Here is a 26045-nt window from a genome sequence, read left to right on the forward strand (position 1 = left end):
AAGGAATGGGGTCATTCAAAACTACAACTTGTCTCATAAAAAAACAAGTCATTATATGATTAGGTCCATGGAAAAAAAAATCAAAAGATGAAAATTGGCTGCATCCTTAAAGAAGTTGTCCAGCACTTTAGATTACCCCCCCCCCCCCCATGTATCCCCCCGGGGCCCCTAAGGATTTTTGTAATTGGCTTACATTGCAGATACTGCCTGTGAGCGGCGCTATCCTTGGCCGCTCACAGGCATCACGTGACCCCACACTGACGTCACGACAAGTGAGGCGTGACTCAGCGCTGGGATCCCCACGGTGGCTGCTGGGTTGTGGGCGGGGTTAACCCCCGCATCACGCCCATCATCCACCGTGCACTTTCCCAATGAATGGGTGAATGGGGAGAGGCAGAGTGCGCGGTGGATGCCGGGTGTGACGTGCGGGGTAACCATCCACCGTGGAACGCAGAAGACAGAGACCCCAGGCTGCTGCCAGCACTTGTCGTGACATCAGCAGATGTCAGAGCCGGCTGCAGCTGGGGGTCACGTGATGCCTGTGAGCGGCTAGTGATAGCACCACTCACAGGCATTATCTGCAACGTAAATCCTTAGGGTCCCTGGGGGGATACATTGGGGGGGTAATCTAAAGTACTGGACAACCCTTTTAAGGGGTTAAGTATATAAGTAACTTAGTAACTTAATTTTCTATTAAGCACAGTTAATGGGAATTATTTTTAATTAGACAACCAGTTTACATACAGTATGTATATACTATATAAAAACGCTCATATACACAGTATATACATTCCTCAGCAGTGAATTTGCATCACCAAGAATTAAAAGTCGTGGAATTATGGAAATCATAGGATAGATAGACATGTTACTGAAATGAAAATTATGAAAAAATGGAAACAAAATTTTCAAAACATTTTAATATATTCAGCAGTGAGTATAAGCACCATACTCAGAAATCCCCGCACTTACACACATTGGCTGCGATCTGTAAGGCTGTTAATGGTGGTCTGAGGAATGTTTTGCCATGCTGAATGCATTTGGGCATGGAAATCATCAAGATCCACTGCTGGCAGCTCCCTTTGCAATTACCAACAAATGATGTCCCAGATGTGCTCAATAGGAGGCAAGTTAGGAGATACTGCAGTTGCATAGTAGCATGAGCAACATGCGGCCTGGTGTTGTATTGAAAAACAGCTCCTGGGACACTTTGGAGAAATAACCATACCACTGTTTCCACGATAGATGCATTCTGTACTGCAAGTGAAATTAGATGTCATAAATCAAGCATAGAGCCTCAATCAATGTCTAGACAATCAGAAGGCATTAGCATGACATTGGGCTTCGAGACAGACATCCAGCTACAGGTTTTCTATTCACTCACAACACCGCTCTCAAAGGTTATCAAGGGGCAGAGCAAGACGGTGACAGAGGATGGGATGGAGGTCTATCCTCTTCAGTGATGAGTCCTGCTATTGTCTTGAAAGCAATGATAACTGGAGATTGGTCTGGAGACCAAGTGTACAAGAAGGGAACAGCACACCGATCCAACTCCTGGTATTATCGGGTGGGACCCCTTTAGTCTTCATTATAGGTATACTAACAACTTTGTGCCACATTGATTTCATGGTAGGATGAGTGGTATGACCATTTTTCCAAAGTGGGGCCATTTTTTAACAGATTGCCACTCAGCACAACGCTTGTGGTACAGTAAGAAGCCTGCATGGCCTAAACATGCTACCGTTACCTGCAACATCTTCGGACTTGTCTCCTGTTGAGCACATCAGGGATGTCATTGGTCAGAAATTGCAAAGGGAGCTGCTAGCAACGGCTATTGATGATTTCTATGTCCAAGTGCATTCAGCATGACAGAACTTTACTCAGACAACCATTAACAACCTTACTGAGGACAGTCAAGGAGTGTAGGGACATGTATTTGAGCATAGTGATCATGCTGGATACTGAATAAACGGAGATGTTTTGAAAATTTTGTTTCAGCATTTCAGCATTTGCATATCATTAACATGGCTCATCTCATCCTTTCTGTGATTTGCATAATTCTACGACCTTTCATATATGTATGTATGTATATATATATATATATATATATATATATATATATATATGTATGTATATATATATATATACAAATATACACGTGAAAGAATGTCATTGCATGTGAGAGACACGACAGAGGGCTCTTTGCTGCAGATTTTATATTGGGTGTAGAAGCTTCAGTTTCCTCTTCTATTTGGATAGATAATGAGAAGTAAAGCTGGCATACACTTGACATACACATCACTTATTTGAACGGCATCATTTAATATAGCTAAACCCCCGGCCTTTGTTTCTTCGCACTTCTAAGAATTTTTTAAGACAAGACACTGTGTTATTATCTCCTTACTTTACCCTGAAGGAAGATTTCCACAACCCAGCCTCTTCATCTCTTAAACTACATTATACTGGTAATTTTCTCTTCATAGATTCCAGCTTACAACATTCGACAGATTGTACACGTAAAATGCTTTAGCAAAACAGCTCAATCAATGTGAATAAATAGATATAAATAAATATGCTCTGGGACGCCTGACAAATTTCATTCTGTCAAGGGAATCATATCTTAACAAAGTACATTTGGCAGGGCTCAAGCTATAAAAGGAAGCTTACAGAGGCTTATTTTAACAAACATATTATCTTGCTTCACTACCTGAAGTCTAAAGCAGCTTTGAAAAATTATTGTTCAGATTATTACTCTGAACTATTATACAGAATTCCAATCAGCATATTGTAGCAACTTTTTTACATACTATCAGTAGAGAAAGCACCAGTAGGTGGTTGATGTATCGTCAGAGGTTAGGGGACATTAAAAGGGGCACACAGTGGTTCGTCACTGATTTGATGTATGTTTGCATGAAAAAGGGGTTTTACTGCCTTGAGACGCTTTGTGCATTGAAATTATATTACTCAATAAAACATGGGCAAGGAACCTCAAATCTGCAGGCCATTTGCAGTCCGCAATTACTTTTTCCCCGCCCCCAGGGCAAATTCCCTCAGGCCGAAGTGCTGAGGCCGATGGCCACCTAAATCCCTCCTTGCAGGATTGCATCCTTACGCTGGCTAATGCCAGCATCTGGGCTTGCTTTGCGGGTGACGTTAGTGCGCAATGTGCTCCTGTCTCACAGATGAAGATAGCAGCAGGCCCCCATGTCTTCTGTGATGTACATGCTCCAGCCCCAATGTCTTCTGGGATGTATATGCTCAAGCCCCAATGTCTCCTGTGATGTATATGATCCAGCCCCAATGTCTCCTGTGATGTATATGCTCCAACTCCAATGTCTCCTGTGATGTATATACTCCAGCCCCAGCATCTCTTATGTGATGTATATGTTGCAGCCCCAGCGTATCCTATGTGATGTATAGTCTGCAGCTTCAGTGTTTCCTATGTTATGTATACAGCAGTCTCAGTGTCTCTTATGTGATGTATGCTGCAGACCTCCCATTGCTTGTGTTCAATAAATGTAATGTGAGCAGTGATGAATTTCCCACTTTGAGAAAACATGCGGTGTAATGTGCATCTGTGTTCAGAGCAACTTATTGCTGGGAGTTCTGTACAAAACTCCAGACCGACGCAAACTGGGAAAAGCAGTGCGAGAAGCAACATGATTAATACAAGCTATGTACACGTCTTACCACAGAGAAGTAGCTCCAGCCATTACATTAGGGGCAAGTTGTTTGACTAAATATAGCAGGGTAATTCTCAAGTTGATAATTTTGTGCTGCCCCAAAATGATAGTATAAATAGCTAAATGGCCCTTGGAAGAAAAAAGATTCCCCACCCTGCAATAAAGGATCATCTTTTGATCACTCTCTGATGATTGGATCACTTATTTTTAGTATTGTGCCCCTAGTTTGTTGACTCCAATATCTACCAGTGGTTCCTCTGCTGATTCATAGAGCGTTTTCATCTCGTGCCAATAGGATCAGGACATTGGGTGCATAGTATCCATCAAATGTCTACAATAGTGTTGTGCCTATCCTTGCACAACATATTAAGATGAGTCTCCATATTACATATTAGTACCTTAATGTACTAACCATATCAGAGTCCTCCTTTACGTTCCGGCTTTCCACTTTATTGTTCATCTTGATGTCGATGTGACCCATCAATAGTGTACACATTACACCCATATATGCTATAGGGATATTAAGAAAAACTTCCACTTACATGAGGGACCTCAACCTTTTTCTTTTGTGGCCTCACTAGCCAAAACATGATGCATTGCTCATTTGGCTCCATTCAAAGTCTATGGGAATGACGGTGATAGCCGAGCGATATGGGTTGTTATAGGATTAGTGGATAATCTCAACTGGATAAAGTATGTCCATATTCCTTATTTTAGAAAACTGACATAATAAAAGGGACTTATCATTCAAGTGCCTGCTCTGCTTTCCAAAATAGAAAGCAGAGCATTAAGAGGGTCCATGAATTACTACATTTCATGTAGCCTCCTTACTTTAATAAAATCCAGACATGCTTGATTAAAATAATATGTAGTCTTGTTGGGAAAACCTCTTTAGACCTGTTTAAAATTTCATTTGCATTCTCATTCTTGCAGATAAAAGCTGTTTAGTGGTTCTGTGCATATTGAGAAAAGAGCTCGATCATGTCCTATGTAGCGATGCACGGCATAGGGAAGTGTCCTACACCGCCCGCACCCTCCAACTCTGCGCTGGGCATGAAACAAATTTTAGTTGTTTGAAAAGAAACCATATAGAAGTGATGAAATATATTTAATAGATATCATTAATTAGGATTATTGTGCTATGATAGAAGCAATCTATTAATTCAAGCCAAAAATTTCAGTTTGCTCTAAGATTTCTTTGTTCCTCTACCTTGAGATGTTGTGCTAGAAAGGAATGTAACTTTCATTACAGGAAAGTTGCCAAACAGGATGGACATCAAATGCTGTTTGATATACGACCAAAAGGATAAATCCTTTTTAACCATTCGTAATGACATATAAAGAGTTACACAAAGAGATTAGAAGAAAAAAAATCTCAAAATTCATAAGAAAATATTTTGTTAGCACAGACATTTTTAGAACAAGTTACTGAAAATCAATATATACTTTCTAATTTTTAGAACAAGGACTATGCCAAAGACTGGTATACAGCGATCTTTAGCCTCTGGACCTGTATTACAGCCGGAGCAGCCTTAGTTGTATGGTATTCTAATGATTCGTAAAAATACATTGCAAAACCCAACTAGAAATAAAGTATATTGGTGACAGCTGATGAATTAATCTGTATTGTTTATTGCAACTCAAAACAAAAGGAGCATCAAAAGCACCACAGATAAAGTTACTAATGATTTAGTAATCTATCTTTGTGGCACAGAAGCAGACAATTATGGCATTAAAGCAATGTTTCATCCACTAAAATATGTTTCCCATGGTGTTTAGCCATACTATTTATCAAATGGGAAATATCCTATAAAATATATGATCAAGTCCTGAATGATAAAGTAGTTGTCCGCTACTGGACACCCGCTGCTTAATCAATTCAAGGTTCCCCATAGAATATTAAAATAATGTAACTCACTTCTGGCAACTGCGTCGTTCCAACAATGTCGACAATTTTGTGTCACGTGATCGCAACGGCTGCCGCCTTTACTGTTACATCAGAGCGGATATCAGCTGTGATGGAATACCTATGGACTGCAACAAATCAGTGGCCGCCAATTGGACCACTAGGAACAACAGCACCGATACCGCTGGATGGCGCCGCTGCAGAAGGTGAGAACATAAACATTTTTTTATGGGTCCCTAAATTGATTAAGCAGTAGTAGGCAACCCCTCTAAATAGCAGTTATATATGTTTTTTGCTCCAGTGCAAAGTTTTAGGTGCTATTATGACACTACTGCTGCCACTAGAGAAGAGCACTTCAGTCTTGTACTTTTACTATTCTTTAGTTTGCTAGGGTATATGCATGTTAGACCCATCTTCTGTGATAATGTCCTCTGGGGATTGTGGTAGCACTAAGCTGAGGTTATTTATTTGCTTGGTTGTGGGAACGTTGCTGTTATGCTAAAACTTGATGATCTGTGCCCCTATTACTGATTAATAAAGCATAATAAACTTTATCGGTGATGCCTTGGATCTATCTGGTGGGCATTGATGTAATAAAGTCAATCACGCACATCACATAGGGCACACATGCCCAACCCTTATGTAGTAAAATGCCACCAATGGAAACAGTGTCTACATATGATAAAGTCTGGTTAATAACCATTAACAACCAATGGATGGTACGTTATAGCCTATGATTTGGCATTTATCATAAGTGACTTATCCTTAATTATCTGTAGACAACAGTTGCAGATAATTTAAAAGGAACTTGTTACGTTGAGTATTTAGTGTGATCAACCAGTATCATGATATAGAGCAGGAAGAGCTAAACAGATTCATATATAGGTTTGTGGGAAAATATTCAGTATACCGTATTTTACGGATTATAAAACGCACCGGATTATAAAATGCAATTTTTTTTTTTAAATAAAATGGTGAACTTTATAATCTTTTTTACATGGGGGGGCAGCGGTGGTGGAGCGGGGGTCACACATACTGGAGATTGGCGGAGGCGGCTGCGGCAAGAGTTGGGCGATGCTGCGGCCCCATCCCCAGAAGAAGTGTCGCTAATTCAAGGCGGTGGTGGTGGCGGTAGCGGGGCAATGCTGTGGCCCCGTCCTCAGAAGAAGAAGTGTCGCTGATTTAAGGTGGTGGTGGCTGTAGCGGGGCAATGCTGTGGCCCCGTCCTCAGAAGAAGTGTCGCTGATTCAAGGCAGTGGTCTTCTGAGGACGGGGCCGCAGCATCGCCCCGCTACCGCCACAGCCACTACCAACCTTCTGTATCTGGGACCCCGATCCGATGCTGCCCCCCCCCAGGTAAAATACCGTAAGTTTGTATTATAAGACGACCCCCTTATAATCCGAAAATACAGTAGCTTTTCTTGCATTAACTGAAATTTCAGCTCATTCTGGGTTTATGCAGACTCCTACACGAAAATCTGTAAATTACTAATTAGGGCCTTCCACTGGACACTTAAGCCAAGGATGTGCAAAGATTTCAATAAAAAAATCATTATTTGTGAATTTCAACTAAATCATTTCCCACAAACCTTTCTATGAATGGGCAGCACGGTGGCTCAGTGGTTAGCAGTTTCTTTGCCGTGCTAGAGATCCACCAAGGACAACATCTACAAGGAGTTTGTATGTTCTCCCCGTGTTTGCGTGGGTTTCCTCTGGGTTCTCCGGTTTCCTCCCACACTTCAAAGACTTATTAATAGGTAATCTATATTGTGTGTCCCAAGGGGGACCATGCTGATGATCTTTCTAAAGTGCTGGAATTAATGGTGCTATATATACAAGTGAACTAAGCAAAATGTGCACTGCTCCTCTTGCTCTATAATATGCTGCTATGGGCATTTCCCGGCTGACACATGTTTTTTTTTTTATTATAAATGGTAATTACTTTATATGACCCATACACCAAAAAAGAACAATGATCCCATAAATGTAAAACTTCCACAATACTTACTCCAACTATGAAGAAATCCAGCCAGCACCATGCATTGGTGAAGTACTTCTTAAAGCCATACGCCACCCATTTAAGGAGCATCTCAAGAACAAAGACATATGTGAACACCTTGTCTGCATATTCCAATATAATTTTTACAACTTTTTTCTGGTCGATATAAATATCTTCAAAAGCCTGAAAAAAAACAAAATCTGTTAGACAAGTATTCAAGACACAAGTCACTGGCGCTGTAAAATATAGTTGACATGAATTATGAACTAAAGTCTTGTTTTTTCATCTCCATGGCAACTGAAAGTTTTGCTAAATTGATAACTACATAATGTTTTCTTTTGACCTGTAGCTGAATTATGACTAACTGTGCCAACTTTATAAAAAAAAAAGAACACCTGCACTGATAATAATGGCATTAACACTGTGCCGCTGATGAGGACAAAAGTGGGCAAAACGCTATATGAAAAAGACAGTATGAAAGAAGTGAAGCCACCAGTCATAAAATGCACATTGAGGAAATGAGTCACTGGCCAATCTTCTACTCTGAACAATATTATTTGCCTTGGGTCCCATAATTAGGGTTTAGGTAGTTCGCACAATGACAGAATCAATGCAGAAGTCATTAACAGAGTCTTTAAGGTCATCAGAAACCCCCCTGCCATACATGGGTATAAAGAAGTACAACCACCCAAAATTGCACTGAAAAATGATGTTCTGCAGGGGTAAAACTCTAATTCTATCCCAAGAAATGTGGTCTTGATAAAGGGTGGTCTTCTCAAACAAGTGGAAAAAGAGGTAGGTGCAGTCGTGGACATACCATTGGGGCCCAAGAGGTAAAGGGAAGACTTTCACCTCCAAATGATGAACTACTGGATCCCCTAAGGGCCCACATACTGTTCTTGAAAATGGATCCTCTTATGTCTCTGTTCACCAATGGAGAGATGAGTTTTTACTATGGGATTTACTGAGAGTTTATCCATATACCAATGACTGGACTGTTCACAACACTACTTTGGAGTTTAACAAGCTACCTGAAATACCAATGAAAATTTCTGTCCTTAAAAAAGAGAGGAAAGTCTTCTTCACTTGGGTGGAAGTTGTGAAGGGGCTCTTCTTCACAATGAAAAAGATTCTGTGATCATCCACCACTGTTGTCTTTCGTGAAAGTCATGGCCTTTTTGAGTTCCCAAGCTCACTAGTGCACTGTTTTTTTTGTACAATGTACCAAACCCTTGATTTGGCCACTAACATTTCAGCTATCTCTCTGATGAATTTCTTCTTTTTCAGCCTAATGATGGTCCATTTTTCTTCCATTGAGAGCTCCTTTGACCACATGTTGTGGGTTCACAGCAACAGCTTTCAAATCCAAATGCCACACCTGGAATCAACTCCAGACCTTTTACCTGCTTAAATGATGGATTAACAAGGGAATAGCCCATACAGCCCATTGAAGAGCTTTTGAGATAATTGTCCAATTATTTTTGATCCCTTTAAAGAGAGGCAGCTACATATTAAAGAGCTGTAATTCTTAAACCCTTACTTCAATTAAAATGTGATTACCTTCAAATTAAAACTGAGAGTCTGCACTTTAAGCCCATACTGATTAGATAACTGTATCTTAAATATGTTTTGGTAAACAGCTAAAATGCCAAAACTTGTGACACTGTCTAAATATTTATGGACCTAACTGTATATAACAACATATTTGTGTAAAACTGAATACTCATTCCATTTTTCGGAATTTGTACATTGCAAAATAATAATTTGTGACTCTGATCAAATTGACACGCTACTTGTAGGCTTCTTTAAACATTAAGAGAAGAAAGAAGAAGCTGTTAGAAATGATATGCTGCCCTAACCATGATTATTCTGACTTGTTTCAATAAAACATGACATCATTTAGTCAATGGAATTACACCCATGCTTTACAGGAAGGATGTCTAATATGATCAAATCTGTGTCACCCTAGGGGACTTTTAACTATTACCGTACACCACCATTCAATTTCTACATCCAGACAGAGACAAGGAAAGACAATAAGGAAAAAAGCGTCTAAAAATTATTTCTACATAACGTAAATCATATCGTGCAGATGAATCTATTTCACTGATTGTGATGCAGCAGTAATAAAAGGCAATCAATTAATAGGACATATTTTGCTTTGGAAGAAGCATGGACTATACATACATTTATCTATGAATCATTATTGAAATAATATGTCTTTATATCTCAAAAAGGGCTGACAGCGAGTAAAGACATCTCAGTGTGAACAGTTCTTTGTGCCTGCTAATGTCCTTAGTATGGACGACAATCAACCTTGTAGAAGAAGCCAAACTAGTCAACCAATATTTAAGGTAAACATTGGTTAAAAAGAATATTTGGGTAAAAAGAGACATGCAAAAAGGATAAATCATGTCTGCTTCTAGTAGAACTCAGCGATTTTTACACCAAAGTGGGAGATTTATGACTCACTGGCAAAAAAGATTACATTTGATGAATTTCTTGGAGAAGTATACTCCCCCAAACCCTTGGTCAAGAAAAGCATTAATGTGTATGGGGGAATAGGGACAGATAGGTTTCTGAGTAGCTTACAGAGTGTTTATTAATTATTATTATTATTATTATTATTATTATATTATCCTCCCAGAAATGAAAAGTCATGAATTTTTGTAATCTACTTCCTTACGTATTTTCCTTCCTTCTCTCCCAAACACTATGCTGCAGTGCTGTTTCAATATCCAGTTCATGCTCCTTTAGAAGTTGCTTTCAACTGCTGCTCAGAAAAAAAATCCATACAATACATGCAAACAATCTCTGTTTTTGGAATACTCCTAAGTTTTGGGATTGGGAGCAGTGAGGCTCAGACAAAGAAATTCCCCTACACAGACTGTTTGAACATACACATCAGATGGTCAACCAAAGCCATCAAAATTGACAGATTTGGAGCACATAAATGTGTATGGGGACCTAGAGTTATGTAGGTAATTTTAGGATTCAACAGGTAAGATAAAATATAAAATAAAAGAAATTAAATAAAGACAATTACAGATTCTGTACAATCTATGTGTTAATAAGTACAATGATCCTTACCAGTGCTCCACTGCTAAGTAGAATCATGAAGATGATAAAACTCTCAAACCAGTTGTGCTCCACTATTTTGTAGCAAGTTTTCCTCACTTTCCACCATATTTTACCAATTCCATTTGTGATATCAACTTGACAGCAAGGACAATACTTTAAGCAGCCTAAAAAATAAGAATATCCAATGAACCAGGGATATAAATAGGTGAGTATAATGGCATGTTCATTTGTTAGGTTATGGCTTTATTGGAACTTTATGGTGGAGGAGTTTGCTCTTTTTCCATTGCCCAATCTATAGCAGGTAAGAGAGTTTCTTAGGATTTGATGTCAAGTATTCGGTGAATTCAAATACAGTACTTTTTCCAAAATAATTTACCTACCATTTATTGTATTCATGACCATAGGAAGAATTAACCAAGAGTTACTATATCATGATGTCCTTATGGAACAACGCTTGGGCTTATCCATCTGGCATGCAGAATGAGACATACTATATATATGTTTTACTGCATTTCGTAAAGTGACCATCCTCAAACTATTTGATACAGTACATAGGAAGGAGAGTTCATTCATAAACTCAGCAGTTATTGCTCTGAACACAACGGTAGTCTGATATTCTTTCATATTGACCATCAGTTGACGTACCAATACAAGTCTATGAAAATCAAGGACAGTACACAGTTAGCATCATTTCCATGATTAACATTATAATTAAGGATGGATTTGAAGTTCGAATTCTGGTAGCTGACCCGAACTTTATTCCAAAGTTCGGTATGGGTACTTGAACTTGAACCAGAACCCGAAACCCATTGAAAACAATGTGGACCCAAACTTTTGAGCTGGAAAATTCTCTCTCTCTCTCCTTCCCCTGGAACTTCGAACATCGCAACTGACTTCCTGGAGAAGTCTGTGTTCGACGTCTAGCCCCGGAAACTTACTGTCCGGTATGAACCCCGAACCTTAAAGTTCGTGTTCGCTCATCTCTAATCATAATAAATGGGAGAAGCTTTGTCATTCATTTAGTTATTCATATGCAAAAATCACTGATGGTAAAAGCTGAAGCCTGATGACGCTTGGATGAAAAACACTGATGACATTCATACGATTTTTTTTTGCATAAGTGAACATGGACGTCTGAATGAGGCTTTAAAAGGAGTTTAAAAATAGAAAAACAGTCCAATATTCTTACTTGGTGAATTCTTTTTCATTTTGTATTTGAATGTTATACCTTGATCCATTTTTATTAATGGAAAAAGAATGGCTCACAGAGTAGCGGATCAAGGGTTTCCGGTAACAAGGAAGCAGAAATTGAGACAAAAGTCTTAGAAATATTACAATTTTTCTTCAATTTTCAATAAGCACCAGGTCTCCAAAAACCCCTTTATTTACTGAAAATTGTGATGGGCAGCAGATTTGGCTTTAACCCTTTGCAATCAGTACTTATAGCCAGGAAAGTCGTGTCTGGCCACTTATGTAAATGGCTGTCCATGTAATGCACATCTTTATGGCGTCCATACGTCAATGGGAGAGAACTTGTCCACTGAGACAACCTCTTAAAAAAACGGTCAACATGAATATTGAACAGCTATAAGTAATTTTAATAAAAATTTAATGTGACATGTTTTCTTTATAGTTTTTATTCCAAATTACTTTTTAGAAAAAAAAGTCTGATTAATAACAGCGGAATGGCACGACTCATCTGCTGCATTTTTAATTGATATAGTCAGCCTAAGTTTGCACTGGCACTATGTACCTAGAATTAAAGGAATAATTTTATAAAATCATAGCTTTTATAAAAAACTACACTAAGAAGTTCAGTAAGTGACACATCACTGGAATCAGGGTCTCTATCCCTACATCATGTTGCTCTCAGCTTAGGTGGCAAAAACCTGGTGACATGTTCCATGTAAAAACAAATTTAATGATAGGTACACTTTAAGTAAATTGCTAACCAATTACTAGGTATACACACAACTTTAAGCATTCATTCCAAAGGACAATATTTTCCAATATAGAGCTATTTGGTTGTAGAATGCAAATCTATTCTCTGATTTGTCAATAACATAGTAAAGAAAGTATTATTTCCTAATGCTTTTCAATGTAAGCATCAATTCAGACTACTTTGTGTAACAGCAAGTAATGTAATCCAAAAACCTTGTTCAACACAAACTTATGATTTACAACGATTTGCTTTGGGGCAGGATATATAAGAGCTCTATTGTTACACAGCAGAGGTTACTGCTTTTATATTTCACATTCAATTTTTTAGTACATACTGATCCCAGTAATAAACAGCCTAGCCACATGATAATAGCCTCTAGGGTGGGGCGAAAAAAGTGACTCATAAGGATGGCATTAAAAAGCATACTTATGAATCTGTTTTAGGGCAAGGTCACCTCTGGTGAACCTCCATCTTAAAGGGGCGATGTCAACTCTCCTGACATGTCTATTTTTTTTAATATATACCTATTATAATCCCCATTAAAGAACAATTCTGTAGAATCTTTTTCAAGAACTCTATCTTGTGACGTTCCTCTGTTATGCCTCATAGAAAAGTATGAATTAATTGCCAACTAGGTGTTTTCATTCTCTTTATCAAAGTGGGTGTGTCCCCACACAGTTAGCACTGATTGGCCAGTGTAAGAGTGCGCATAGACGCACCCCCGACTAGTATCTTCCAGATGCCCTACTGAATTCCAATTGATAAAGGAAACATAATATTTAAGAATTTCTTTTATAGTCCCATGTCTATGTCTTAAAGAGAACCTGTCATCAGGATTTTATACCCCAAACTAATGGTGTGTATATAAAGGCACTCTCATGCAGATTAAAACCTTACCTTTTTTGTATTTTAGAGAAATCCATAGTTAAATTTGTATGGTAATGAACAAGTGCAGTGGGCGGGCACTAGCCTTACAGCTGTCCCGCTTCTCTCTCTTTCCCCACCCACTTCCTGCTTCCGGTCTCTGACTGACAGGTTACTCATGTTTCAGTGATTTGTCAGTCAGAAATAGGAGGCAGCAAGAGGGGGGAGACACCAAGCGCAATAAGGTCTTATCTGGTGGAGTAATTGGTCTAGGTAAGAGGTGGAGGAATTTCTCACCTTTTGGGGGTTGTTTAACCCACAACTGAGGAATCAAGGTGTGACAGCTGCTGCAGCACCCTCAGGTCTGGAAATCCCACCGTATGGAACAATTGGTGGAGGATAGGAGTAGTAGTCTGTGCTGCTGTGCTAGATACAAGAAATCTGGAGGACGTGATAAGGAATTAGAGCATATGGTTAATTCTCAATGCATTTCGTTTACATTATGGGTTCTCCTGATGAAGAGCTTGGTTCAACTTCGAAACATGTTGAGAATAAACTGCATGATCTAATCCCTTATCACATCCTCCAGATTTCTTGAATCTAGCCCAGTAGCGCAGACTAATACTCCTATCCTCCACCAATAGACACAGGATGCAGGTAGTAGGCGGGGAATAGAAATAGTGGCAGGAGAGCTGCAAGTGCATTGTCCTACCCACTGCACTTCCTACTCATTAGCATACAATGTCAACTACAGATCTATTTGAAATAGAAAAACTAATTTATACAAGCAAAGTAAGGATTTACTCAGCATAAAACACCTTTACACACATGCTGTTAGTTTGGGGTATAAAATCTTGATGACAGGTTCTCTTTAAAGAAGTATTTTGGCCCCACTCCCTTTCACATTGAGAGATGAGTGAAGTCTTGTTAGCTCATATCTGTTGGGATGCTTCCGCCATTGGCAGGTATCATGTACCTGTCCTATTCTAATGACTGGGGAGGTATTGTGTAGCTGTCCCATACTAATGAATAGGACTTATGCACCATACCTGCTGATCTTCCATGTATGCAAGTCGGTAGCCATAGACATGACATCACCAGTCCCCTTCACCTCCTGATGCGGAAGTAATTGGAGCCTAAATACCATAATAAGATGAAGATGACCAAATTGGCCAATCGTCTATGCAGGTTTGCTAAATTACTTCATTTGGATATCAAAATATCAGCTTAAAGAAAATAGCCCTGCACTATAAATGACAACTCCAACCTTCTCTAAAAAGAAAATAGACATGTTCCTTTAAGAGACAGTTTGCCCTTATCAAAGAAGCATGTTGTCACTGATGAAAGGTACCTGGCTGGGAAGTCAGGACAAAGCATGAAAGTAGTAAAAGCTATGGTCAGCTTGCTACCTTAAAGGTCATTCTGTAAGGTATTAGTCTATTACAGCACATGCATATAGTTCGGTGATTTTTCTACAATGAAAGGTAAATTACACTTCAGGTACTGAGCGCTTCATTGTGAATACGACACAGGATATTTTTGCACAAAGCCGTGGCAGTGATAATAATGCTGTAGGCTATGTTGAAATATTAAATGCTAAAGATATTACATTAGTTTAAAAACAAAACTTTACTATTAACCCAAATTGAATCCTCGTGCTCTTTGCTGGTTATAAGGAGCCTATTGCAATTTTTTTATATTTCACCTTTCTGCCTCATGCTAATAAATTAAATAGGTCTGACATTTTCTTTTGGAAAGAAGCATTTGAGTCATTCAGTGCAAGCTGCAAAGAGAACAGCGATGTGCAAAAATAAAGAGTTTTGTGCATTAGCTTTAATGGCACTTTTAAATAACCTCATGAATACAGTTAATGTCAGAAAAGAAGAATTAGCGGAGTGCAGCTGTTTGGTTACTTTCAGAAAGGTTACATACCAAATGGTTATTTTATTTCAATCCACTTATAAAAGATTTACCTGAATGGTCCAGAAAGTTTGTATCTACAAAAGTAACAATTATACGAACCAATTAAGATCTATTTAACTGTTTGATAATATAAGAAAATAATTAAAAAAAAAGTTTCATATCTATATTCCATGTGATTTAAAGGGAGTCTATCTGCACAAAATGACTGTTCAAACCAAGCACCGATGCACCTTGTCATATCCATTCCCATCTACAGGTTTTCCATCTAGCTCTAGCCTGCTCTTCCTTCACTGACAGCTCTAGAGTTACACGAGCCAGAGGAGATGGAGATAGATGGAAACCAGTGCATGTGCTTGGTTTGAACAGTCATTTTGTGCCGACAGACCCCCTTTAAAGAGAGGTCAGTTCTCCTGACGTCTGTTTTAATAAAAAATAATTATGTTTCCCATAAAACAACAATTTGAGAGCATCTGTTCTTACGACCCATATGGCCCGATTCATTATTTCTGATTTTTAGAAGTCACTTTGCTTTTTTCATCTTTTTTTTGCACCAAAATTTATTAAAATGACATACGGTATATAGTTCATGAATTTAGTGTAAAATAAAAAAATAAAGGTTGTTTATTTTTGTCTTTAAGAAGTCCAGTGTTCTGCAAAATGGCATAAAATTTGCACTAAAATAACTTGGGTTCATAATATTACTACAGGGGGGGGCAGGAATGTACTCCAGATAGGGGAACTGGAATACATTTGTGCAAAAAAACTGAGACTTTTTAAATAGTTGCAATTGATGAATCAGCCGAAAACATCTGGAAACACCAAAAAATGCCCACAATATCAAACTAAAAAAAAAAAACAACAAAAACACAAAACATAAGAACACATAAAATGACTTAAAAGAGCAGCAGATTAAAAGAGTTTGGCACAAATTAAGAAAAAAGCTAAAAACGCCAAAAAGTAGACAAAAAAAGAGCAAGTACAATAATGAATCGGCACCATAGTATTCCTATACACTTTAAAACCAACATCACTGATTTGATAGTGTCAACGTGTATGGAGTGGGACCCTTAAAACTGTTTAAACTCAGTTGCTAATGTATTGATATATCTCTGGGAGGAATAATAGAGGGACAGCACAACGTAAAAATCTAAGAAAAGCATGTCCGGAATTGTTATTTTATGGAAAAAGCAAATGTTCCTAAATACACAATTCAGAAGAGCCGAGTCCTCTTTACAACAACAATATGTACAATAATGTAAAACGGTTTCATGTCATTTTTACAGTCACTAAAAAAAAACAGGAACAATTTGAGGCATAAATTTCATGAAAACTCTGTATGTCAAAGTGTTACATATAAGGTTCCACACTGATATAAAATACAATTATGATGTATATGGGAGGGGGATCACAATGTATACTACAGACTGCAGTCAGTATTTAGGAGTTCTATAATGTATCACTCACGGGCCATGATGAACTAATGATAGAAGACGGACTGCTCCCTTATTGCTCTGTTTAGATCCCCAAAAAACTGAGGCAAAGCATATGATAAGATAAGTATTGTACAGTATCTATAGAGGATGCAATAGTAGCATTCACACCTAGTCATGGTTACTGAGAATACACTTCTGACACATAAGAAGACACCGGTAGTATAAACATTCATAGTAGGTAGAAGGCACTTTTACATCTTAGAATATCACTGTAGATTGGTTGTCCAATCAATTTGGTGGAGCATGCATGGTTTATAAGTCTCCTCACTCTGACATGCCAGGCTTGTCTCCACAAGGAGAAACATTAGCCCTTAGAAATCAGGTCCACAGAAATACAAGAAGATAATTGTACAGTAAAATCCCTCAAGTGCGAATATATGCAAGAGAAAGTTCGACCTTACAGCCAGTAGCTGTACATACATAGCTATAGGCTTTAACCATGATCCCGGATCACACACAGTATATATTACTCAATATCATTTAGAACTTCACTATAGATTAGTGTGGGGCTCCTAGAAGATAATATTTTAAAGCCAACTTTTAAGTTTACATTTCTAATTCTATGTGTCTGGTTGAGTCAATATTTGTATTACACGGATTATAAAATAACACAAAGCAATTTTCCTCATTCTTTACTTGGACAACCTCTTCTCAGTCAGAATGTTGGCCCTCAAAAAATAATATTTTTATTCACTTCCGGCGCTGTTCCAGCAGTGTTGGCACGCGCTCTCCTGGGGCTCATGTAACATTGTTATGTCACGTGATCCCTGCGGCCAATCATCGCTGGCTTCACTTACTCCGCCTTCGGATGTATCAGACATCAGGAGGAAGAAACAATGTCACAAGAGCCCCAGGAGAGCGAGTGCCAACACTCCTGGAACAGCGCCGACACTGGAGGGGAGTATAGGTGTTGTTTTTAGACTGGGGGCAAGAAATATACTCATTGAGACGAGGTTGTTCAAGTAGTGGACAACCCCTTTAACAACGGTTGATAGGTGTCATGTGATAGGCTACCATGCCGGGATATAGAGGGAGGAGTAGGTTGCAACCAATGTCTAAGGATGCCCCCTAAATAGTGGGCCATTTTAATTTTGCTCGCCCTACATAGCACATGACCCTAATTTGTCCATTTAGGTCTTGCAGATATTCCAGAGCGGAAACAAGTCCCGGAGGAGGCTGTTACAGACTGACTTAGCCTGCTCCGGTGTGATTAATACTTCAACTAGCTTTTCCTCAAATGCTCCGCTGCACGGCTGTATATTTAATATTCCTGAGAAAACAGCATTAGGAAATTACTACGACAGGTAAAATGACTAAGTAAATGTTTTTCAGAGTCAGGAGAAGTCCCGTGTTTGGCCTTTTTATAATACAAAATTGAAGTGTTTTCTCCCTTAAGAGCTTTTCAAGTCATGCATCAAATATCATTGAGCAAGTAGAAGAAAATTGCATTAGTCTATGAGGCATGTATTTCCATTACTGGCATTTAAACTGCACCAAATTATCTTATTACAGCGCAACCTAAAATGGACGTGTGGCGCCAAACCACTAACAACCTAATTTGTAAAGACCCTGATGCTTTTTGTGTGTAAATGGGGAGGAGAAATAGTTAAGTGACTGGAAAATGTCGGCAGAAGGTTAACATGTGGTAGTGACTATAATCACCAAAGGATTGGTATTAAAGGGGTTCTCCGGGAAAAGAAAAAATTAAATAACTACTGGAAATGTCAGTATAAATAAATTCTTAAATACATTTAATTAGCAAATCACAATAGTTTTGTTTAGGGAGGTGATCACTATAGAACTAAAATGGCCGCCTCGTTTCACAAAGAGAAATCTGTCTTAGAATGTTAGGACAGGCACTTGTGAGCATGTGCAGTAGGAAACTCTGCTCTACACACATATATATATATATATATATATATATATATATATATATATATATATATATATATATAGGAAGATGTGCACCATTAATACTGCTGGAGATAGCAGAGGTGATGAGGTAATAAGAGGCTGCTCACACTGCTATCCACCATGTCTATCTGATATAATAATAAAGACACCAGGGGTGCTGAGGTAAGAAGAGGCTGCTCACACAGCTGTTCACTTTATCTATCTGATCTAATACTTGAGATACCAGAGGTTCTGAGGTAAGAAGAGGCTGCTCACACTGCTGTCCACCCTGTCTATCTGATCTAATACTTGAGATACCCGAGGTTCTGAGGTAAGAAGAGGCTGCTCACACTGCTGTCCATCCTGTCTATCTGATCTAATAATAAAGATACCAGGGGTGCTGAGGTAAGAAGAGGATGCTCATACTGCTGTCCACCCTGTCTATCTGATCTAATACTTGAGATACCCGAGGTTCTGAGGTAAGAAGAGGCTGCTCACACTGCTGTCCATCCTGTCTATCTGATTTAATACTTGAGATACCAAAGGTTCTGAGGTAAGAAGAGGCTGCTCACACTGCTGTGTGCCCTGTCTTTAGGAATACCAATATAAGTATGTCCAGGTCACAGTGGAGCTTCCTACTGTACATGCTCTCAGGCACCTGTACTAACATCCTAGGACAATTTTCTGTCAGTGTAATAAGATATCAACCATTTTAATTCTATAGTGATTATCTCTCTAAATAAAATGATTGTAATTTGTTAAGTAAATGTATTTAGGAATTTATTTATAATGACACTTCCTTTAGGTTTTTAATTTTTTTTCTATTACAGGAGAACCCCTTTAAGAAAGGAAAATGGTGCTGTTTTACACAACAACATCTAGCATCACTTTTTTCTTTCTGGATCTATCTCCCTATCTGCTAATTTTTCTAAAGGAAGCCACAATCACCAATATCTCCTGGAACAGCTGCTACAAGGTAGTTTGTACAGTCCACCTTGGGCTCAGCACTCCCACTCACAGAGAGAAGTGGCGTGCAGAAGACCTCCCTCTGTGACGTCCATATTCACTATGAGAGCAGGGGTTGTCTTCATGAACACTTTAAAGCTGTAAGTGCAACTAGAATTGTTGTCTTAGGAACAAGCACTGAACAATCTCCCTGTTAAAGGGAATCTGTCAGGAGGTTTTTGCTATTTAATCTGAGGACAGCATGATTGGTAGCAGCTGAAACACAGATTTCAGGAATGTGTCACTTATTAGGCTGTGTTCTGTTGTCACCATACATTGAAGGTTTTATCATCAATAGATAATCACTGCCTGAACTGATGCTGACATGAGCCTTGGTCTGACTCCGCCCCCTCCTCTGATAAGCAGCTCACTGTCAATAGAAATTGTACACAGAAATCTGTGGTGTGGGCGGGGTTAGCTTTCTGAGCTCTGCCACATGCTATATCTAAAAACTCTTACTGTGCCACAATTGCTGCACCCAGTAAAATAACTAATACATTATTGTAATCAGGGTCTCTCTTCCGACATTATGCTGCTCTCAGATGAGGTGGCAAAAACCTGGTGACAGATTCCCTTTAAAGGCCAATTAGGGTACCCTGAGCTAAGAGAAGAGTTTATGCTGCTAAGGATCTCCTACTTATATTAGTTAGAGGTTGATATCTAAACCCTTTTCCATGAAATAACAACATGGCGAGCTGTCTTATATTAGTGTAGTTCAGAATGTCCAGAATAACCTGTATCTGCACCAGCGCTGAATGATTTGGGCGCCGAAGCAAAGAACACAGCCAGCAAAGCAGTCATGTGGGTAAATCAAGTAGCTAGCATCATGCTGCGTGCTTTAGATGCAGCGGATGCAGCATGGAAATAATATTTTAGGCCTACAGTGAATAAATAACGTTAAAGGAGGTTCTCTAGGAATACGAAAAAATAACTAAAGGAAATGTCATTTTAAATACATTTCTAGATAGTTTTAATAAGCAAATCACCTTTGTGACTGAAACATTGAAATGACCTCTGTTTTGTTATATTTAAAGAAACCGGTCCTAGAATGTTAATATGACCAGTAAGAGAGGTCCAAATGGATATTCTATTCTAAAACTGGATATACTAGGAGTGTTGAGGTAAAAAGAGGCTGCTCACATTGCTGTCCACCTTGTCTATCTGATCTAATACTGGCAATACCAGGGGTGCTGAGATGAGAAGAGACTGATCACACTGTTGTACATGCTGTCTATCTGATCTAATTATAAAGATACCAAGGGTGCTGAGGTAAGAAGAGGCTGCTCACACTGCTGTCCACTCTGTCTATCTCATCTAGTACTGGAGATACCAGGTGTACAGATGTAAGAAGAGGCTGTTCATACTACTGTCTGCCCTGTCTATCTGATGTAATAATAGCAATACCAGGGGTGCTGAGATAAGAAGAGACTGATCACACTGTTGTACACCCTGTCTATCTAATGTAATAATAAAGATACCAGGGGTGTTGAGGTAAAAAGAGGCTTCCCACACTGCTGTCCACCCTGTCTATCTGATCTAATACTGGCGATAACAGGTATACTGAGGTAAGAAGAGGCTGCTCACACTGCTGGCCTCCCTGTCTATCTGATCTAATACTGGCGATACCAGGTATACTGAGCTAAGAAGAGGCTGCTCACACTGCTGGCCTCCCAGTGTATCTGATCTAATACGGGAGATACCAGGTGTACTGAAGTTAGAAGAGGCTGCTCACACTGTTGTCCACCCTGTCTTTCTAAATTCTGAGTGGCTACTGATACCTGGAGATAATTTGACATACAAGGTATAGATTAGCCCCAGGTCACAGCAGCGGAGATACCTACTGCACATCCTCACAGGCACCTGTCCTATTAACATTCTCGGTCAGGCTTTTGTCAGTCTAAGAAGATTGGGGCAATTTTAAGTCTATAGTTATTACCTCTCTAGACAAAATGATTTGCTACTTAATGGTATTTAGGAATTTATTTCTAATGACATTTCCTTTAGTTATTTTTTATAGAATCCCTTTAAACTGTGGTTATTCACATTAAGCTCTCCACTCACATCAAATGTCACAAACCTGCCAATCTGGACAAGATCGTAAGACAATCTAATATGCATTGGGCTGCAAGGCCTCATATTTGCCATGTTGGGATTGAATAGAAAAGCATATTACATTTCATTATGCCTAAACCTTTCTAGCTATGGGATATAAACAATAACAAAGCCTATGACAATAGCTTGCCTAATTTTTCCTATTGAAATAAGCACTTTCAGACAATCTAAGTGTTTTCATGTCTAAGGCCATGTTCACATGGCAGTATTTTGGTCAGTATTTTGCATCAGCATTTGTAAGTCAAAACCAGGAGTGGGTGAGAAATACAGAAGTGGTGACGTGTTTCTATTATACTTTTCCTCTGATTGTTCCACTCCTGGTTTTGGCTTACAAATACTGATGCAAAATACTGACCAAATACTGATGTGTGAACATGTCCTAAGAAGGAGTTGAGCATGAGAGAAGTCTACAAAACCAAGTTTTGTAGGATAGAGATTTGCTAAATCCTCCCTTGGACTTGTTCACACATTGCGTTTTTGTTGTTTTTTTCTGAGCATTTTTGCTGCAGAAAAAATGTAGCATTTTACAGTAGCAGCAAAGGGAATGAGAATTCTGAAAATGTCATGCACAAGCTGCTTTTATGTTTTTTTTGCTGCTTTGAACCATCAAAGCGTTTTTTTTTCCAAATCTGTAGTATGTCAATTCTTTCAGTGTTTTTGCTGCAATTTTAACCCATTCAAATGAATGGGAAAAAACGTGTGTAAAAATGCATCAAAAATGCATGCAGACAAAGCATGTATTCTACGAAGGTTTTTTTCTGAAAACACTCTGGATTTTGCTGCAGAAAAACGTGCTGCAAATACTTAACGTGTGCACATACCTTTGATAAAAGTGTGCATGAAAACTACGTTTTTAAGATATTTTTGCTCGACAACAATACAAAAAAACATAACATAATTACGTTTACGTAGACTATTTCACTGCTAGAAACATCCAGCACCATTTGTATGTTCTTTACAATGACTCTTTTGTGTTTCCTTTATCTGGACAGCAGATGGTGCTGCAGACAACACTATCGAGTCATATATCGGCGTGCGGCTCATTGGACTTTGTCTGCTTTTAATTATGATAAAATTATTATGGCTGCAATGTTTTCTTGTCGCCTTATGGCCACTGTTTTACTGGGCTGTTTTATTGAAAGACATCAAAAAAAATAATTGAAACATTTTAACTTAACAACTCAATTTTGCTATATGCTTTTACAGAATTTTCAAAAATACTGGCCCCACATTAACTATAATGGCAATTCTAATCGTGATATGTCTAAATGCATTTCTACATTATTTTTATATCAAGTTCATATTCAATATACCTTCACAGATTTGTGTTACCTTCATTTGTCCACACATGAGCTCAGCTCCGTTTTACTAGAAGCCTGATAGGGTACGAGGCTGGTTTGACACAACCGGTGTTCACGGTCCAAATACGGACCACATTGTCCAGATCGACAGCAGATTTTATGACCTGATCTCAACACCCTCATGGGCAAATATGAGTCTGGTGAATAAATTGGGATCAGGAGACCCACGGCTAGTTGTGAATATTGGACATGTGAATCCCGCCATATTTATACATGAGTCAATTTTCTCCTATCTATATGACAAAAATGTAATACACACTAAAGGCATTTGCAGTAATGGATATATTGTACATATGGATAGTACCCATGGGTGTAGTGACAAAAGGATAAACATTAGGGATGCAGAAGTAGCAGCTGCCCTTAGGTCCTTGTAAATGAGAGGGCCCAATACCAACTCACACCCACAAGGACACAACAGTTTTTGAAACAAATTGGGTCTCCCAAGCTTCATGTTTCAATTCTGATTTTTTCTTTTATTACTGATGATGAATTGATTCCTTAGGTTCGAGATTGACAGTAAAATATTTAATTATTTTACACAATAGTAACCAATTATATTTGGGTGTAACATCCAACTTAATACTGGATGGTACAATATTTGCTCCATAAGGAAATGTTCTTTCTTTACCTTCTGTAAAGCATTCTTCAGGTTCCAAGCATTCTTCCGAAGTGTCCTGTGGTTGCTCGATGAGTTCCCGGGACTTCTTTAGATCCACCGTGCTGCACTCTGAAATGCTGTCATCCTGTTTCTGCACAAAAAAAATCTGATTTTTAGGTTACAGAAAATTTTTACAACTGGCATTAGATGTGTGTCCATTAACACTTCTCACAGTAGTGACTACTACTAAGCCAAACCCAGGAGACATAAATTTTTTAATCAGCCTGCAACACAGTCAAGAAGTGACTACACTGATCAGTAGGGAGGAGTAGGACTGTGGAGTAAAGTACTGTAATTAATCAACCTTCACTATGATGAGCCAAATGCTCATTGTGACCAATTAATTCTTTGCACCTGTTAAAAGATCAATATTTCTCTACAAAATATGTATTTGTCTTGAATTTTAAAGCTCGCATGAAGCCTCAATCTGGAATTGCTTTCTTTGAGCACCACCTCTGCAATGGAGTAACGATCACCTTGGAAATGCTAATTTTGACAGCTGACACCCAGAACTCAGTGCCAGAAGCGGGTCCATTTTCTCCTTCTATCCTTGTGAAATTGAAAACCTTTGGGGCTAAAACAACATTTTTGTGGGAAAAATATATTTTTTCATTTTCACAGATCAACTTTGTAAAATTCTGAGAAACACCAGTGGGTTCAAGGTGCTCACCACATGTCTACATACATTTCTTGAGGGGTCTAACTTCCAAAATGGGGTCACTTGTGAGGGTTTCTACTGTGTAGGCACAACAGGGGCTCTCCAAACACGACATGACACCCCCAGACCATTCCATCAAAGTCTGCTTTCCAAAACGTCACTCCTTCCTTTCGGAGGCCTGCTGTGTGCCCAAACAGTAGTTTTCCCTACATATGGGGTATCTGCATACTCAGAAGAAATCACACAACAAATTTTGGGGTCCATTTTCCCCTGTTACCCTTGCGAAAATAAAAAAATTGGGGCTAAAAGAATATTTTTGTGGGAAAAATGTGATTTTTTTTATTTTCATGGCTCAATGTAATAAACTCCTGTGAAGCACCTGGGGGTTCAAGGTGCTCACCACACATCTAGATAAGTTCCCTGAGGGGTCTAGTTTCAAAAATGGTGCCACTTGTGGGGGTGTTTTTACTGTTTAGGCACATCAGGGGCTCTGCAAATGTGACATGGTGTCCGATAATTATTCCAGCACATTTTGCATTCAAAAAGTCAAATGGCGCTCCTTCCTTTCTGAGTCCTGCCGTGCGCCCAAACAGTGGTTTGCACAACAAATTTTGTGGTCCACTTTCTCCTGTTACCCTTATGAGAAAAAAAAATTTGGCTAAAATAACATTTTTGTGAATGGGAAAAAGTTAAATGCTTATTTTTTCCTTCCACATTTCATTAATTCCTAGGTAGCACCTGAATGGTTAATAAGCTTCTTGAATTTAGAATGGTGTCATTTTTTGGTATTTTCTGTCATATAGACCCCTCAAAGTCACTTCAAATGTGATTGTCCCTAAAAAATGGTTTTCTACATTTTGTTGAAAAAATGAGAAATCGCTGGTCAACTTTTAACCCTTATAACTTAAAAAAAAAAAAATTATGTTTCAAAAATTGTGCTGATGTAAAGTAGGGAAATATTATTTCTGAACTATTTTGTGCGACATAACTCTCTGATTTAAGGGCATAAAAATTAAAAGTTTGAAAACTACAAAATTTTTAAAATTTTCGCCAAATTTCAGTTTTTTCACATATAAACGCAAGCCATATTGAAAAATTGTTACCACTATCATGAAGTACAATATGTCATGAAAAAACAATCTCAGAATCAGTGCGATCCATTGAAGCGTTCCAGAGTTATTATCTCATAAAGTGACTGTGGTCAGAAGTGTAAAATTTGGCCTGGTCATGAAGGTGCAAACAGGCTTAGGGGACGAAGGGGTTAAAAATTGAGATGGGTACGTATTAAAGAAAAACTGTAAATAAATATTGCTGTTGTAAATTATTTATTCCAATAATTTTTTAAACCGTCTCCAATACCATTAATGAGTGCAGTAAAAAATGAAAATTTTGCTTATGGGTTTGTCTTATCATTAATTCTGTGTGGAGATAGTCAGCAATTTCTGAATGAAAGCTGTGTACAAAAATATA

The 26045-nt window shown here is 38.5% G+C and overlaps 1 protein-coding gene across 12 annotated transcripts in view; it reads right to left on the reverse strand.

Annotated features, from left to right (window-relative positions):
* LOC141265097 (sodium channel protein type 5 subunit alpha-like) overlaps positions 1–26045 on the reverse strand; it is a 558194-nt gene that overhangs the window by 106977 nt on the left and 425172 nt on the right. For all 12 annotated transcript variants that reach the window (XM_073677736.1, XM_073677738.1, XM_073677744.1 and 9 more), the window contains 3 exons: positions 23888–24008; positions 10676–10830; positions 7595–7768 (listed from right to left, as the gene is read on the reverse strand). In XM_073677736.1, coding sequence (XP_073533837.1) covers positions 7595–7768; positions 10676–10830; positions 23888–24008 — 450 coding nt within the window. The remainder of the gene's footprint in view (positions 1–7594; positions 7769–10675; positions 10831–23887; positions 24009–26045) is intronic.

Source organism: Phyllobates terribilis, unplaced genomic scaffold (genome assembly GCF_046119375.1).
Source record: "Phyllobates terribilis strain yellow unplaced genomic scaffold, ASM4611937v1 Scaffold_4__5_contigs__length_816908805, whole genome shotgun sequence".
NCBI lineage: Eukaryota > Metazoa > Chordata > Amphibia > Anura > Dendrobatidae > Phyllobates > Phyllobates terribilis.